Raw genomic sequence first — 15,000 nt, forward strand, 5'->3', positions numbered from 1 at the left:
GTCTGACGGTGGGGACAGACAGACAGAACAAAGTCTGACAGTGGGGACAGACAGACAGAACAAAGTCTGACGTTGGGGACAGACAGAACAAAGTCTGACGGTGGGGACAGACAGACAGAACAAAGTCTGACGTTGGGGACAGACAGACAGAACAAAGTCTGACGTTGGGGACAGACAGAACAAAGTCTGACGGTGGGGACAGACAGACAGAACAAAGTCTGACGTTGGGAACAGACAGAACAAAGTCTGACGTTCGGGACAGACAGACAGAACAAAGTCTGACGTTCGGGACAGACAGACAGAACAATGTCTGACGTTCGGGACAGATAGACAGAACGAAGTCTGACGTTCGGGACAGACAGACAGAACAAAGTCTGACGGTGGGGACAGACAGACAGAACAAAGTCTGACGGTGGGGACAGACAGACAGAACAAAGTCTGACGTTGGGGACAGACAGACAGAACAAAGTCTGACGTTGGGGACAGACGGACAGAACAAAGTCTGACGGTGGGGACAGACAGACAGAACAACGTCTGACGTTGGGGAGACAAAACAAAGTCTGACGGTGGGGACAGACGGACAGAACAAAGTCTGACGGTGGGGACAGACAGACAGAACAAAGTCTGACGTTGAGGAGACAAAACAAAGTCTGACGTTGGGGACAGACAGACAGAACAAAGTCTGACGTTCGGGATAGAGAGACAGAACAAAGTCTGACGGTGGGGACAGACTGACAGAACAAAGTCTGACGTTGGGAACAGACAGAACAAAGTCTGACGTTGGGGACAGACAGACAGAACAAAGTCTGACGTTCGGGACAGACAGACAGAACGAAGTCTGACGTTCGGGACAGACAGACAGAACAAAGTCTGACAGTGGGGACAGACAGACAGAATAAAGTCTGACGTTGGGAACAGACAGAACAAAGTCTGACGGTGGGGACAGACAGACAGAACAAAGTCTGACGTTGGGAACAGACAGAACAAAGTCTGACGGTGGGGACAGACAGACAGAACAAAGTCTGACGTTGGGGACAGACAGACAGAACAAAGTCTGACTTTCGGGACAGACAGACAGAACAAAGTCTGACTTTCGGGACAGATAGACTGAACGAAGTCTGACGTTCGGGACAGACAGACAGAACAAAGTCTGACGGTGGGGACAGACAGACAGAACAAAGTCTGACGGTGGGGACAGACAGACAGAACAAAGTCTGACGTTGGGGACAGACAGACAGAACAAAGTCTGACGGTGGGGACAGACAGACAGAACAAAGTCTGACGTTGGGGACAGACAGACAGAACAAAGTCTGACGGTGGGGACAGACAGACAGAACAAAGTCTGACGTTGAGGAGACAGAACAAAGCCTGACGTTGGGGGCAGACAGACAGAACAAAGTCTGATGGTGGGGACAGACAGAACAAAGTCTGACGTTAGGGACAGACAGACAGAACAAAGTCTGACGTTGGCGACAGACAGACAGAACAAAGTCTGACGGTGGGGACAGACAGACAGAACAAAGTCTGACGTTGGCGACAGACAGACAGAACAAAGTCTGACGGTGGGGACAGACAGACAGAACAAAGTCTGACGTTGGCGACAGACAGACAGAACAAAGTCTGACGTTGGGGAGACAGAACAAAGTCTGACGGTGGGGACAGACAGACAGAACAAAGTCTGACGTTGAGGAGACAGAACAAAGCCTGACGTTGGGGGCAGACAGACAGAACAAAGTCTGATGGTGGGGACAGACAGAACAAAGTCTGACGTTAGGGACAGACAGACAGAACAAAGTCTGACGTTGGCGACAGACAGACAGAACAAAGTCTGACGGTGGGGACAGACAGACAGAACAAAGTCTGACGTTGGCGACAGACAGACAGAACAAAGTCTGACGGTGGGGACAGACAGACAGAACAAAGTCTGACGTTGGCGACAGACAGACAGAACAAAGTCTGACGTTGGGGAGACAGAACAAAGTCTGACGTTGGGGACAGACAGACAGAACAAAGTCTGACGTTGGGGACAGACAGACAGAACAAAGTCTGACGTTGGGGAGACAGAACAAAGCACGGAAGGGATTCGGGCGGCTTGCGTGTCTTTTACTTTTCCTTGACGTTGGGGTTCTCTTCAGGTTCCGCTCCATCAGCATCCCTCTTCTCACACCCCCCACACACACACACACACACACACACCCCACCCCTTACCCACTGATTTATGATCCATATCAATCTATGCCAAAGAAGAGAAACAAATTGCATAGAACTGGAAAACCAAATTGAAATAAGTATTTTATTTCAAAATCACCATTGCACCCTCGTTCAAGTGTGTGTGTGTGTGTGTGTGTGTCTCCCTGTCTGCCTCTCTGAGTCTGTCTGTCTGTCTGTCTGTGTCCATCTGTCCCCAACAACAACCTGATGCTGACTGTCTGGCATCGCCCCTCCCCCCCCCCACCTCCACCTCTCATACCCCCTACACATCCGCCCTCCCCCCCCCCACCCCCCCCCACACACACACACACACACACACACACACCCTCACACCATTCTGCTGCCATGACAACGTGTACTGCTGACGGGGCCATGATGGACGGCCAGACGTTGTGCATCCACGCTTCATCACCTGTCACCGTCCCGTTTTGCACGTGCAATAGGAAGTGGGAAGGTGGGGGGTGAGGGGGGGAGGGAGTATGGCGGTTGAAGGCAGGCAGACAGTGAAACTGATGGTGGTGGAAGGGAGGGGGAGGGGGAATGGGGAGGATGGTGTAAGGGATTCTAAAGTTGCGGCGATGATGCACCATTCGGTCCTCTGTTTCCCATGCTTGGAACCAAATCGTCCACAGTTGTGCGATTCTGCCGATCATGGTCGACAAGGATCGTCTCCCATTTCACAAGGAGAAGAACCGCGTGGTTTACATATTGAATACAAATGCAGTGTGTGAATGCAAAATACCTAGAAAATTATTGATCAGAAGCTCAGTTGACCTGAAGAATGGCAATCAATTTCTTTTTCGATTTATTTCATTTATTTGTTTATCATTGATTTTTTTTTCTTCTGACTTCGGAACATCTGCCCATCCATAATAATGATACTACTACTACTACTACTACTACTACTACTACTACTGCTGCTGCTGCTGCTGCTGCTGCAACTACTACTACTGCTGCTGCTACTACTACTCATGATAATGATAAGTACCACGTGATGCTATTTTTTCACCATTTGTCCCCATAATGATGTTGATGATTAACAGTCTAGTCCCCTGTGTTCAGAAGTTAGAGCGCATCACAGATGCCAATTATTATCATGAGCAGCAGGAGGAGGAGGAGGGGGAGGAGTAGAAGTATGATCATCATCTTCATAGTTTATGGGTGGCCAGACATTCCGCAGCCACGCTTCATCAGTCACTCACCGGTTTCCACGTGCGGTACGTTGTAGGTATGACAGGCAGACTGAAGGACAGACAGTATAAAGGGGTGGTGATAGGGGAGAGAGAGAGAGAGAGAGAGAGAGAGAGAGATTCAAATGGTTTAATGACTTAAGCAACATGCTCATATCACCGTGGAAAACACGCTCCCCCCCCCTCTCCCACCCCTTCGAACGCTTGCCCTGCGCCTCTACTATCTTCCAACTTCTATCTTCATAAGAAGATAAAACAATATCTACGTTTTATCACCATTAGACCCCATCATGATGTTGATTAAGTAACAGTCCATCACCCATTGTAGTCCAGAGTGAGCGGGACAAGAGCAATATTATCAGAGAGAGAGAGAGAGAGAGAGGGGAATATAATAACATTCATTTCAATATAAGGAGAGAGAAGAACGCAGCACGTACATATAAGGTTGCAGGGTGGAATACGTAATGTAGGAAGAATGGCAGGGCTGTGGGGGGGTACGAAGAAAGGCGGAGGAGGGAGAAGAAAAGGGAGGGTTACAGCTTGTAGACCAGACACATGAGCGGAGGGATGTTCTTCAAATGTGTTTAAATACAAAACTTAAGAACTGCTCACAACACACAAAACAAGTCTTCAATTCCACCCGATCTCCCAGCTGTTTACGAAGTTCCCATCTCCTACACTGTTCACACAACACTTCTTTGCATTTCAAAGAAAAGGAAAAACAATGTATTAACGTAAAGTATCAGTCAAAATCATTACTACGTGTGTTGTATTAATACCCGGACTCATGCAACACACGAAACGTATAGAGACGATGAAAAAAGCGAGCATGGAGATACATTCATTTTAACCGTTTTTCAATTATTAACATACCTCAAGATTAAAAAGTGTAGATAGAGAAGAATGTTGTGAACAGAACGACAACGGTGAAAGCAACGTTGGGAGGGGTGAAATCACAACAAAGCCAAGGAAGGGAGAAACGAGTGTGGGGTGCAGATCAGAGAAGAGGGATAGGAGAACGTAGTGGAAGGTGGTGGTTTCGCGAGTCTTGTGAGACCAGATGCTTGGGCATCACGATGTCATGTGCGGGGATGATTGCTTCACATTTCTGTTCCAGGATGATGATAGCAATGTCAGGGTACAAAAGATGGATGCATTCACAAAACAACACAAAATGAGGCATCATTGTTTCAAAATGGTCAGACAGATGATTCGATCAGCAGGCTGATACTGATGTGTCAATTTGGTGTTGAAGACACGAAGACTGGATGAGACATTCAGCAATGTACAGTTGGGACAGTAAGGAAAGTCATGAGTCATTCAGCAATTTGGTTTACGTGGGGTAAATGAGAGCGGTATGTCATTGCAGCAACTCAAAACGTAAGGGTCAACAGATGATGCTTCAGCATTTCAGTGTGCCGATGTACATACATGCTTTCACGGTGATGGATCAGCATTTCCTTACATACTGATTAACAGTGTAAATTAGGGAATGAACTGTCTGTGAACCATGTATACAGACAACGGCTGACACACAGCCAACGTGTGCCAGTGACTGACATTCACAACAAAGACCGAAGAAAGGGAGAAAACCGATGTTCAGTGAGGTACAGAAAGGGATGGATGGGCATTCAGCGATGTTCAGTGGGGTACAGACAGGGATGGATGGGCATTCAGCAATGTTCAGTGGGGTACAGAAAGGAATGGATGGGCATTCAGCGATGTTCAGTGAGGTACAGAAAGGGATGGATGGGCATTCAGCAATGTTCAGTGGGGTGCAGACAGGGATGGATGGGCATTCAGCGATGTTCAGTGGGGTACAGACAGGGATGGATGGGCATTCAGCGATGTTCAGTGGGATACAGACAGGGATGGATGGGCATTCAGCGATGTTCAGTGGGGTGCAGAAAGGGATGGATGGGCATTCAGCAATGTTCAGTGGGGTACAGACAGGGATGGATGGGCATTCAGCAATGTTCAGTGGGGTACAGACAGGGATGGATGGGCATTCAGCGATGTTCAGTGGGGTACAGAAAGGGGATGATGGGCATTCAGCGATGTTCAGTGGGGATGCAGACAGGGATGGATGGGCATTCAGCGATGTTCAGTGGGGTACAGAAAGGGATGGATGGGCATTCAGCGATGTTCAGTGGGGTACAGACAGGGATGGATGGGCATTCAGCGATGTTCAGTGGGGTGCAGAAAGGGATGGATGGGCATTCAGCAATGTTCAGTGGGGTACAGACAGGGATGGATGGGCATTCAGCGATGTTCAGTGGGGTACAGACAGGGATGGATGGGCATTCAGCGATGTTCAGTGGGGTACAGAAAGGAATGGATGGGCATTCAGCGATGTTCAGTGAGGTACAGAAAGGGATGGATGGGCATTCAGCGATGTTCAGTGGGGTACAGAAAGGAATGGATGGACATTCAGCGATGTTCAGTGGGGTACAGACAGGGATGGATGGGCATTCAGCAATGTTCAGTGGGGTACAGAGAGGGATAGATGGGCATTCAGCGATGTTCAGTGGGATGCAGACAGGGATGGATGGGCATTCAGCGATGTTCAGTGGGGTACAGAAAGGAATGGATGGGCATTCAGCAATGTTCAGTGGGGTACAGACAGGGATGGATGGGCATTCAGCGATGTTCAGTAGGGTGCAGACAGGGATGGATGGGCATTCAGCATAAACAGTCCGTGTGTCACGTGTGTCACGAACGCCTACGACTGCATTTCGGGAAAGAAATAAAGGAGCATTGTGTGAGGGGAAGAAAGGAAACTGCTATGTTCATTGCATTGCCAAATGGTAAGTCTAAATGTTTCGTTGTTGAACTGTAAGACTCTCACCAAAGATGAACGGCTTGTGCGTGCGTGCTCACACACACACACACACACACACACACACACACACACACACACACACACACACAGATATATATATATATATATATATATAATCATGTGTGAGGGAGTGTGAGTGTGTGTGTGTACGCACATAAGCACGTACACAAACACACACGCGCGCGCGTGCGCGCGACAATAATTTGAAAGGGTAGAGGATGTGTGTGTGTGTGTGTATAAGAGAGAGAGAGAGAGAGAGACTGAAGACTGACAAAGTCTGTGACTGCAGAAATTCCCTCAATCGCCTGTAATTGTACTCCAGTGGATTAGTCCTGTTCAGCATGGCACGGCACAGTCAGATTTCCATGCATACCACGGACTTCCTGCTGACTCCAAACGACCACTCTCCTCACTTCAGCCTCCCTTGGGCACGTACCTCATTTGCATAAAGAAGGACTCTGCACACGTCACTCTAGCCGGCTAATTATCCAAGGGAGACAAGGTTTCAGATACGATCGGGTCCAGTTGGGAGTTGTCCCGCCTTTCAGTTGCTCCCCCCCCCCCTCCCCTAGCCCCCATCCCCCGTCGCCCTCCCCCCCCCTCCCCGCCCCCTCCACTTCCCGCCCCTCCATAGTAGTCTTGACATCGTTCTGGTGGCGTGAGATCTTTTTTTTCCCGTGGGCCAGTCATAAATAAATCATGGGCGAAGGTTTGCCCAATGCCCAATAAGAGAGGGAACAGCTAAGGCAATTGTCTTACAGCTTTTGGGTGGCCGCCTTCACAGTCAGACTAATCGTTGATACACGTCACTATTTTCTTCTTTCTTTCCTTCTTCAATTTATTTATATATTTATTCATCGATTTATTTATTTATGTATTTGTTTGTTTGTTTGTTTGTTTAATCGTTTATTTATAGTTTGTTTATTTTACTTTCCGGGGCTGTCCTGTTTCAGTTTTGAAGTTGGAAGCTGTTTGTAAGTTACTAGTGGTTTCTTTAATACATGATTCTGTTTCACCATTGATTTTCTGTAGTGTGTTCGTAAAACAAAACCAACAACAACAAAAAACACAATGACAAACAAACCGCTCTAACCAACCCACGTAGCACCAAACCATCACTTAAGCTAACACAGTGTAACAGTTCTCACTGATCTTTTTGGTTCTCTGGTAACAACGTTCGCGAAGAGAAAGAGGAAAAATTAAACAAGACAACAACAACAACAGCAGCAGCAGCAACGGAATTCAGTGAATATGAGAAATGGAGACGGGGACAACAACAGAAGAAGTAACACAGACCACAAGGGCCTCAAGATATGTCAGCAGTTTGACGGGCGCAATAGCCGAGTGGTTAAAGCGTTGGACTGTCAGTCTGAGGGTCCCGGGTTCGAATCACGGTGACGGCGCCTGGTGGGTAAAGGGTGGAGATTTTTACGATCTCCCAGGTCAACATATGTGCAGACCTGCTAGTGCCTGAACCCCCTTCGTGTGTATATGCAAGCAGAAGATCAAATACGCACGTTAAAGATCATGTAACCCATGTCAGCGTTCGGTGGGTTATGGAAACAAGAACATACCCAGCATGCACACCCCCGAAAACGGAGTATGGCTGCCTACATGGCGGGGTAAAAACGGTCATACACGTAAAAGCCCACTCGTGTGCATACGAGTGAACGCAGAAGAAGAAGAAGAAGTCAGCAGTTTAAAGAAGTACAAGTTTCAGATTCGATTTTTCGAGGAGGCGTCACCGCGTTCGGACAAATCCATATACGCTACACCACATCTGCTAGGCAGATGCCTGCCCAGCGGCATAGCCCAACGCGCTTTGGTCAGGCCTTGAGGGAAAATGAGAGGGAAATAAGTAAAATAAGATACAAAAGTAAATAAATAGTTAAGTGATTAAATTAATGAACTGGAAAAATTAAAACAGTAAACAAAAACAAAAGTAAGAAGAAGCAGATGCACGAAACGCTTAGTCAGGCTTTGAGTGCACGCATGTATATCTGTGTACCCAGCAGAGTGGGTCTCTTCTGCAGAATGCTGCAAGAGGACAACACTTTCGTTGCCAGTTTGCTCAGCTTGATTTTCCAGTCAAACTCTCGGCGAGATCGGGCGAGACCGGGAACCGAACCCAGACCTTCACGGACACTGTATTGGAAGATAAGCTCCGGAACCACTCTGCTGCCTTCCTCCTTGCCAAGAGAACACCAGTGGAAAACACCAGCGGAGCGGGTATTTGGAAAAGGCGAAAACAAAATAAATGAATTAAAGGAATCCAAATGAAAGTATGGACAAATTGGCAAGAGTCAAACGGGAAGGATAAATGGAATTATTGGCATGTTGGGTAGAGGGGGAAAAGGGAGGGGGGAGGTGACATCAAATGAATAACGGGCACGAAGACACGCAAAAGGAACGCCAGAGTAATTAGGTGAACCAGGGAAAAAAACCGAAAGACAAACACTAATGGAATCACACGCACAAGACGGGAAGCGGCAACGGGGACGTCCAAATGAAATCATGAGCAAGTTGGAGAAGGGCCGTGAAATCATACCGGGGGAGGATGTGAGGAGTTGTCAAAAGGATGCTATTAATAAGAGGCTATTTCAGAATAGCCGAATGCGGAATGCTAATGGAATCACAGACGAAGTTTTGAAGATCACGATAAATAGAACAGGGAGGTGTGTGTGTGTGTGTGTGTGTGTGTGTGTGTGTGTGTGTGTGTGCGCGCGCGCGCGCCCGTGTGTGTATATGTGTGTGTGTTTAAAGGGGGGGGGGGCAGTGGAGGGAGCCGGAGGTGGGGGGGAGGGGCGGATGAGGGGTAGCGGAAATGTGGCAGAACGAGTGTCGGTTCAACCCAAACTTTGAACTGTTTCCGGTATTTAGTCAGTCCTTGGCTGCGGAACCACGTGACGTGAAAGACCCGTGCAAGGAAGAGTTGATCCAAACGTCCCCTGACCTCTTTGCCTGCTTGCTTCCTTCATTCGGGTCTTCAGCTGAAATGCTCCTTCGAGTCCCTAAAGTCTTTTCAAAGGCATTTGACCAAAAGACCTTTCAGTGTCAAGCACCTTCTGTCTGAAATACTCTTCCCCAGGATCTTACCAACGCTGTCTTCTTTCAAAACAAACTTGAAATCCCACCTGTTCAAACAGGCCTTTGGGTTTGGTGAAGCATAGCGAATGAAGTGTGTGTGTGTGTGTGTGTGTGTGTGTGTGTGTGTGTGTGTGTGTGTGCATATCTGTGGATGGGTGTTTGTGTGTGCGCGAGTGTGTGTGTGCGCGTGTGCAAAGCATCTTTTGTCGTGTGTGTGTGTGTGTGTGTGTGTGTGTGTGTGTGTGTGTGTGATTGTTCATTGCTGCAACTTATAGTATTGTCTTGGTTTGTAGGTACACGTATATGTCTTGTTTTTTTCATGTGCAGAGGTGTGTTATTATGCACTATTGTATATAAATATATCGTTTCATGTGAGGCGTTTTGAGTTTGCGCAATATAAGTACTGTCTGTTATTAGTAGCATTAGTTTAAGTATTAGTTTTATTCAGTATTTCCTTCCTTCTCCTTTCTCTCTTTTCTTGGATTTTTTTTTCCACTGTGTGATCTTGTTGTGGTGGCTTGGCATTTGTCTGTTTCAATAGCTCGCCTTACTCTGACATGGATCATAGGATCTTTAACGTGCGTATTTCATCTTCTATGTGTATACTGCGCGTTGCCAGGGTTCGATCCCCCCTTTCGGCATGGTGTTGTCTCCTTGGGGAAGGCTCTTTACTCCGATTTAGCTCACTCCATCCAGGTGTGAAGGGGCACCTGATCTCGATCGGGGAAGGTTAAAATGTCAGAAAGAGACGATAGGATCCGCCTTCCTATGCCGAGCCATAGACACGATAGGATCCGCCTTCCTATGCCGAGCCATAGACACGATAGGATCCGCCTTCCTATGCCGAGCCATAGACACGATAGGATCTGCCTTCCTATGCCGAGCCATAGACCAGAGTGAATATGAATTCACTGCTCTGATGGCCGTGAAAGGTTATGATAGGGCTTTTTTTTTTTTAACTTTCAACCTAACATGCGTGCACACACGAGCATATATGGCATATATGTTTATCCTGGAGATCGGAAAAAAACATTTTTACATTCTAAACCCATCAGACGCTGCCAGAATCGAACCCGGAACTCTCACGAAGTTCAGCGCTATTACCTTTAGACTACTGTGGATGTGTCTATATCTGTGTTGTTTTTGGTAGGGTGGGCGAGAAGATATACATTGTGAACACAAAAAGAAACACTTCACCAATGATGCTATTAACGTGAGGGTAAAACCATCCTGTATTTGTATGGTTTTGTTTATTTGTGTATCATTCCTGTATTAATTATGTATTTATGTGTTGTGTTTGCAGGAGAGGTTGGCAAGGAGATGTACATTGTCAACAGGGGCAGACTCCACGTGGTGGCGGACAACGGGAAAACTGTGCTGGCTACCTTGAAACCTGGTAAGTCAGAGCGCACTTTGATGATATACTGGCTGGTAATGGCTACCTTGAAACCTGGTAAGTCAGAGCGCACTTTGACTGATGATACACTGGCTGGTAATGGCTACCTTGAAACCTGGTTAGTCAGAGCGCACTTTGACTGATGATATACTGGCTGGTAGTGGCTACCTTGAAACCTGGTAAATCAGAGTGCAGTTTGACTGATGATATACTGGCTGGTAGTGACTACCTTGAAACCTGGTTAGTCAGAGTGCAGTTTGACTAAAGACCTATTGGCTGACGCTCCTCAGGTCAGGATGTCCAGGGCTTGTGTCTTTGTTGTGGTGTTGGAGGAACCAAGATCCAAACCCTGTACAGCCTTACCACCAGGCTGAGCCCCAAGACCCAACCTGGAGAGGCTGGTCGTTCGTTTTTTGGTGTTTTTTTTTCTGTTGTTGTTTTTATGATGTCTCTAATCCTTTGACGGCTGCTGACGAGTGTGCTTGTCAATGAAGGGCTGTCACCTCACTGAGAAAAGACACGAGTTTAACATACAGGTCAGCATGTCAGTGAAGGGCTGTCACCTCACTGAGAAAAGACATGACTTTATTACACAGGTCAGGATGCCAGTGAAGGATAAGACATGAGTCTATTATGCAGGTCAGTATGTCAGTGAAGGGTTGTCACATGTCTGAGGTCTCTTCACTGTTTGCCACCAGTTTTTCATCTTGGTTTGTGGGTTGCAACTCCCACGTTCACTCGTATGTGCACGAGTGGGCTTTTACGTGTATGACTGTTTCACCCTGCCATGTAGGCAGCCACACTTCGTTTTCGGGGTGTGTATGCTGGGTATGTTCTTGTTTCCATAACCCACTGAACGCTGACATGGACAACATGATCTTTAACGTGCGTGTTTGATCTTCTGCATGCGTATACACACGAAGGGGGTTCAGGCACAAGCAGGTTTGCACATATGTTGACCTGGGAGATCGGAAACAATTTTCACGCTTTACCCACCAGGCGCCGTTACCGAGAAATCGAACCCGGGACCCTCAGATTGAAAGTCCAACGCTTTAACCATTCAGCTGTTGCGCCCGTCAGCCGCCAGTTCATCTCGGGCCGTCCTCTCTTTGTCCGTTCTCTAAGAACCCAGTTCAGGGCTTGGCGTGTGATTCTTGTCGCGAGGACCCTCAATACATGTCCCGTGGAGTGAAGACGTCAGAGTCAAATGATGGTTGACATTAGAGGTCGGATGATGGGACTTTTCTAACTTGTTCGTTTGAGAATTCTTTATAATAAAATCAAAGGTGTCAAAAGGTTGGTTGAATCTTGAAACATTGAAATATATGTGTTTTGTTTAAAATGAAATCAGAGAGGTGAAAGGTGAATTTAACATTGAGACCTTAATCTCTGTGTGTATTGTTTGAGATAAAATCAAAGTGGTCAAAAGTGGTTAACATCTTGAAATCGTGAAATATACGTGTGTTGTTTGAGATAAAATCAAACAGTCAAAAGTTGATAAAATCTTGAAGCCTTGACATGTATGTGTGCTCTTTGAGATGAAATAAAAGTGGTCAAACGTTCATTAGATATTGAAACCTTGGAATACATATGTATTGTTTGAGATGAAATCAAAGCGGGCAAAGGTTAATGAAATGAAGTATTGAAATCTTGAAATGTGTGTATTTTGTTTGCGGTAAAATGGAATGAGTCAAAGGTTAATCAACTGCTGAAATTTTGAAATAAAATACTGAAACCTTAAAATGCGTGTGTTGTTTGAGATTTTTAAAAAAATTAAAAGGGATCAAAAATAGATTGATTCTTGAAACGTTGAAAGTGCGTGTTTGAGATAAAGTCAAAGAGGTCAAACGTTAATTGAATATTAGAACCTTGAAAATGTATGTGTTGCTGGAGATAATAAGAAAATATGAAATGCATCATCAAAAGTTAATTAAATATTGAAACCTTGAAAGGCATGTGTGTGAGATTTATTTTTTAAATCAAAGTGGTCTGTGGTTAATTAAATCATGAAACGTATGTTCCCCAGGCAAGTGAAAGGCATGTGTTTGAGATTTTTTTTTTAATCAAAGTGGTGAACGGTTGACTAAATAAATCATGAAACGTGTGTTCCCCAGGCAGTTGAAAGGCATGTGTTTGAGATTTTTATTAATTAAAGGTGTCGGTGGTTAATTAAATCTGGAAACGTGTGTTCCCCAGGCAATTGACGGGCATGTGTTTGAGATTTTTGTTTTAATCAACGTGGTCAAAAGTTGATTAAATCTTGAAACGTGTGGTGGTTCCCCAGGCAGTTATTTCGGGGAGATCAGCATTCTGAACATGGGCACTGCGGGCAACAGGCGGACGGCCAGCGTCAGGTCGGTGGGTTACTCGGACCTGTTCTGCCTGTCCAAGAAGGACCTGTGGGACGTCCTCAAGGAGTACCCCGCCGCCAGGGTCAAGCTGGAGGCCATTGCTGTCAAGCGTCTCGCCAAGTACAAGAAGCAGCCACTGGAGAAAGGTGAGTCTGTCGATGGATGAGGTGTTCTTCTTCTTTCTTCTTCTTCTTCTTCTTCTTCTTCTTCTTCTTCTTCTTCTTCTTCTTCTTCTTCTTCGTGTTCTTGTTCTTCTTCTTCTCGTTCATGGATGAGGTATGATACGGCTGGCCAAGAAACAGGCGCTGGAGAAAGATAGTCCGTGGAATGATGAGGTATCTTCTTTCTTCTTCTTCGTGTTTTCCTTCTTCTTCTCGTTCGAGGATGAGGTATGATTTGGTTAGCCAAGAAACAGCTGCTAGAGAAAAATGAGTCCGTCGATGGATGGAGTACCTTCTTCTTCTTCTTCTTCTTCTTCTTCTTCTTCTCGCTCATGGATAGGGTATGATACGGCTAGCCAAGAAACAACCGCTGGAGAAAGATAGTCCGTGGAATGATGAAGTACCTTCTTCTTTCTTCTTCTTTTTCTCGTTCGTGGACGGGGTATGATGACATGGCTGGCTTAGAAACAGCCGCTGTAGGAGGGTTGTGGGTGAGAGGCCGGGGTTCACGAGACAGAAGGGAGGGGAGGTGAAAGAGAGAGAGAAGTTTGGGGTATAGGGAGAGTGAGGATCGGGGGGGTGGGGGGGTTAGGGGGGGAGAGTGGTGGTGGTGGTGGTGTGCAGTGTTGAGTATGCGTGTCCGCGCGCGCATGAGTATGTGTGTGTGTGTGGGTGGGAGGGTGATTGTGGGGGAGTATGTTTGGGTGGGATGGGTGGGTGTCGGGGGGCCAGGGGGAGGTGTTGAGGACGTGTCGCGATTCCCTGTGCAAAGGGACATAATTCTCTAAATGTCAATAACTCCTCTCAGAGAGCTATATCCCTTAAACAGAGGCTGCCTTAAACCTTTGAGTAAAAAAAACGAAAAGAAATATATCTGTTTAGCTTTCTTTTCTTTTCTTTTCGATTTTTTTGTGTATGTTTTGTTGTTGTTTTTAGTCTGGGGTTTTTTTTAGATAAATTTTTAACCCCACCCCAACCTTTCTCAGCTTCCCTGCGTTTTTACTTTTATTTTATTCTTTTATTTTTTGTATATCTTTCTTTCGCTCTTTTTCCCCTTTGCTGTTTTGTCTGGTGGTGGTGGCTGTGGTGTTTATTTCCACATTTCTCATTTTTGCCGTTCCCTGAAATGGTTCCAGTTTATTGTACGCCTTTTTTTCCAGTGGCTTCTTGGATGTGTGGATCTGTTGGGGTTTTTTGGGTTTTTTTTCTTTTTTTAGGGCTGTTTTTTTGTTGTTTTTTTTTTTTTTGGGGGGGGGGTTGTTGTTGTTGTTGTTGTTGTTGTTTGCTTGTTTCTTTGTTTCTTTTCGAGTTTTTTGTGGGTTTTTTTTTTCATTCATTCTTTCTTTCTTTCTTTTATTCTTTATTTCTTTGTTGTTGTTTTGTTTCGTTTCTCTCTGTCATTTCATTCTTTCTGTTCTTTTCTTGCCTTCGCTTCTTTCTAACTTTTCTTTCTCTGTTTCTTCCTTGTTCCTTTTTTTTTTTTTTTTTTTTTTTTTTTGTTCTTTCGTTCATTTCAGTTTTTATTTATTTTTTAGTCTTCTACTTTCACGCTTTCATGTTTTCTGCAGGCTTCTTTTACGTTGTTTTTTTTCTGAGGTTTACACGTGGCTGCTTCAAGGCTTCAATTAAAAGTTAACTTGGGTAAAAGTGATATCGTGTTATTGCAGAAGGGTGACGCTTCAAGGGAAAAGTGGGAATGGTACGTGTTCTGATGCCTGTAGGTAATGTCAATAGTTCTTCTTCTTCTTCTTCTTCTTCTTCT

The 15,000-nt window shown here is 45.8% G+C and overlaps 1 protein-coding gene across 1 annotated transcript in view; it reads left to right on the forward strand.

The window, feature by feature from the left end:
- Positions 1–15,000, forward strand: part of LOC143288900 (uncharacterized) — a 276,061-nt gene that overhangs the window by 233,545 nt on the left and 27,516 nt on the right. The window contains exons 4-5 of the mRNA XM_076597564.1: positions 10,634–10,726; positions 13,011–13,223. Coding sequence (XP_076453679.1) covers positions 10,634–10,726; positions 13,011–13,223 — 306 coding nt within the window. The remainder of the gene's footprint in view (positions 1–10,633; positions 10,727–13,010; positions 13,224–15,000) is intronic.

Source organism: Babylonia areolata, chromosome 13, assembly GCF_041734735.1.
Source record: "Babylonia areolata isolate BAREFJ2019XMU chromosome 13, ASM4173473v1, whole genome shotgun sequence".
NCBI classification, from domain to species: domain Eukaryota; kingdom Metazoa; phylum Mollusca; class Gastropoda; order Neogastropoda; family Buccinidae; genus Babylonia; species Babylonia areolata.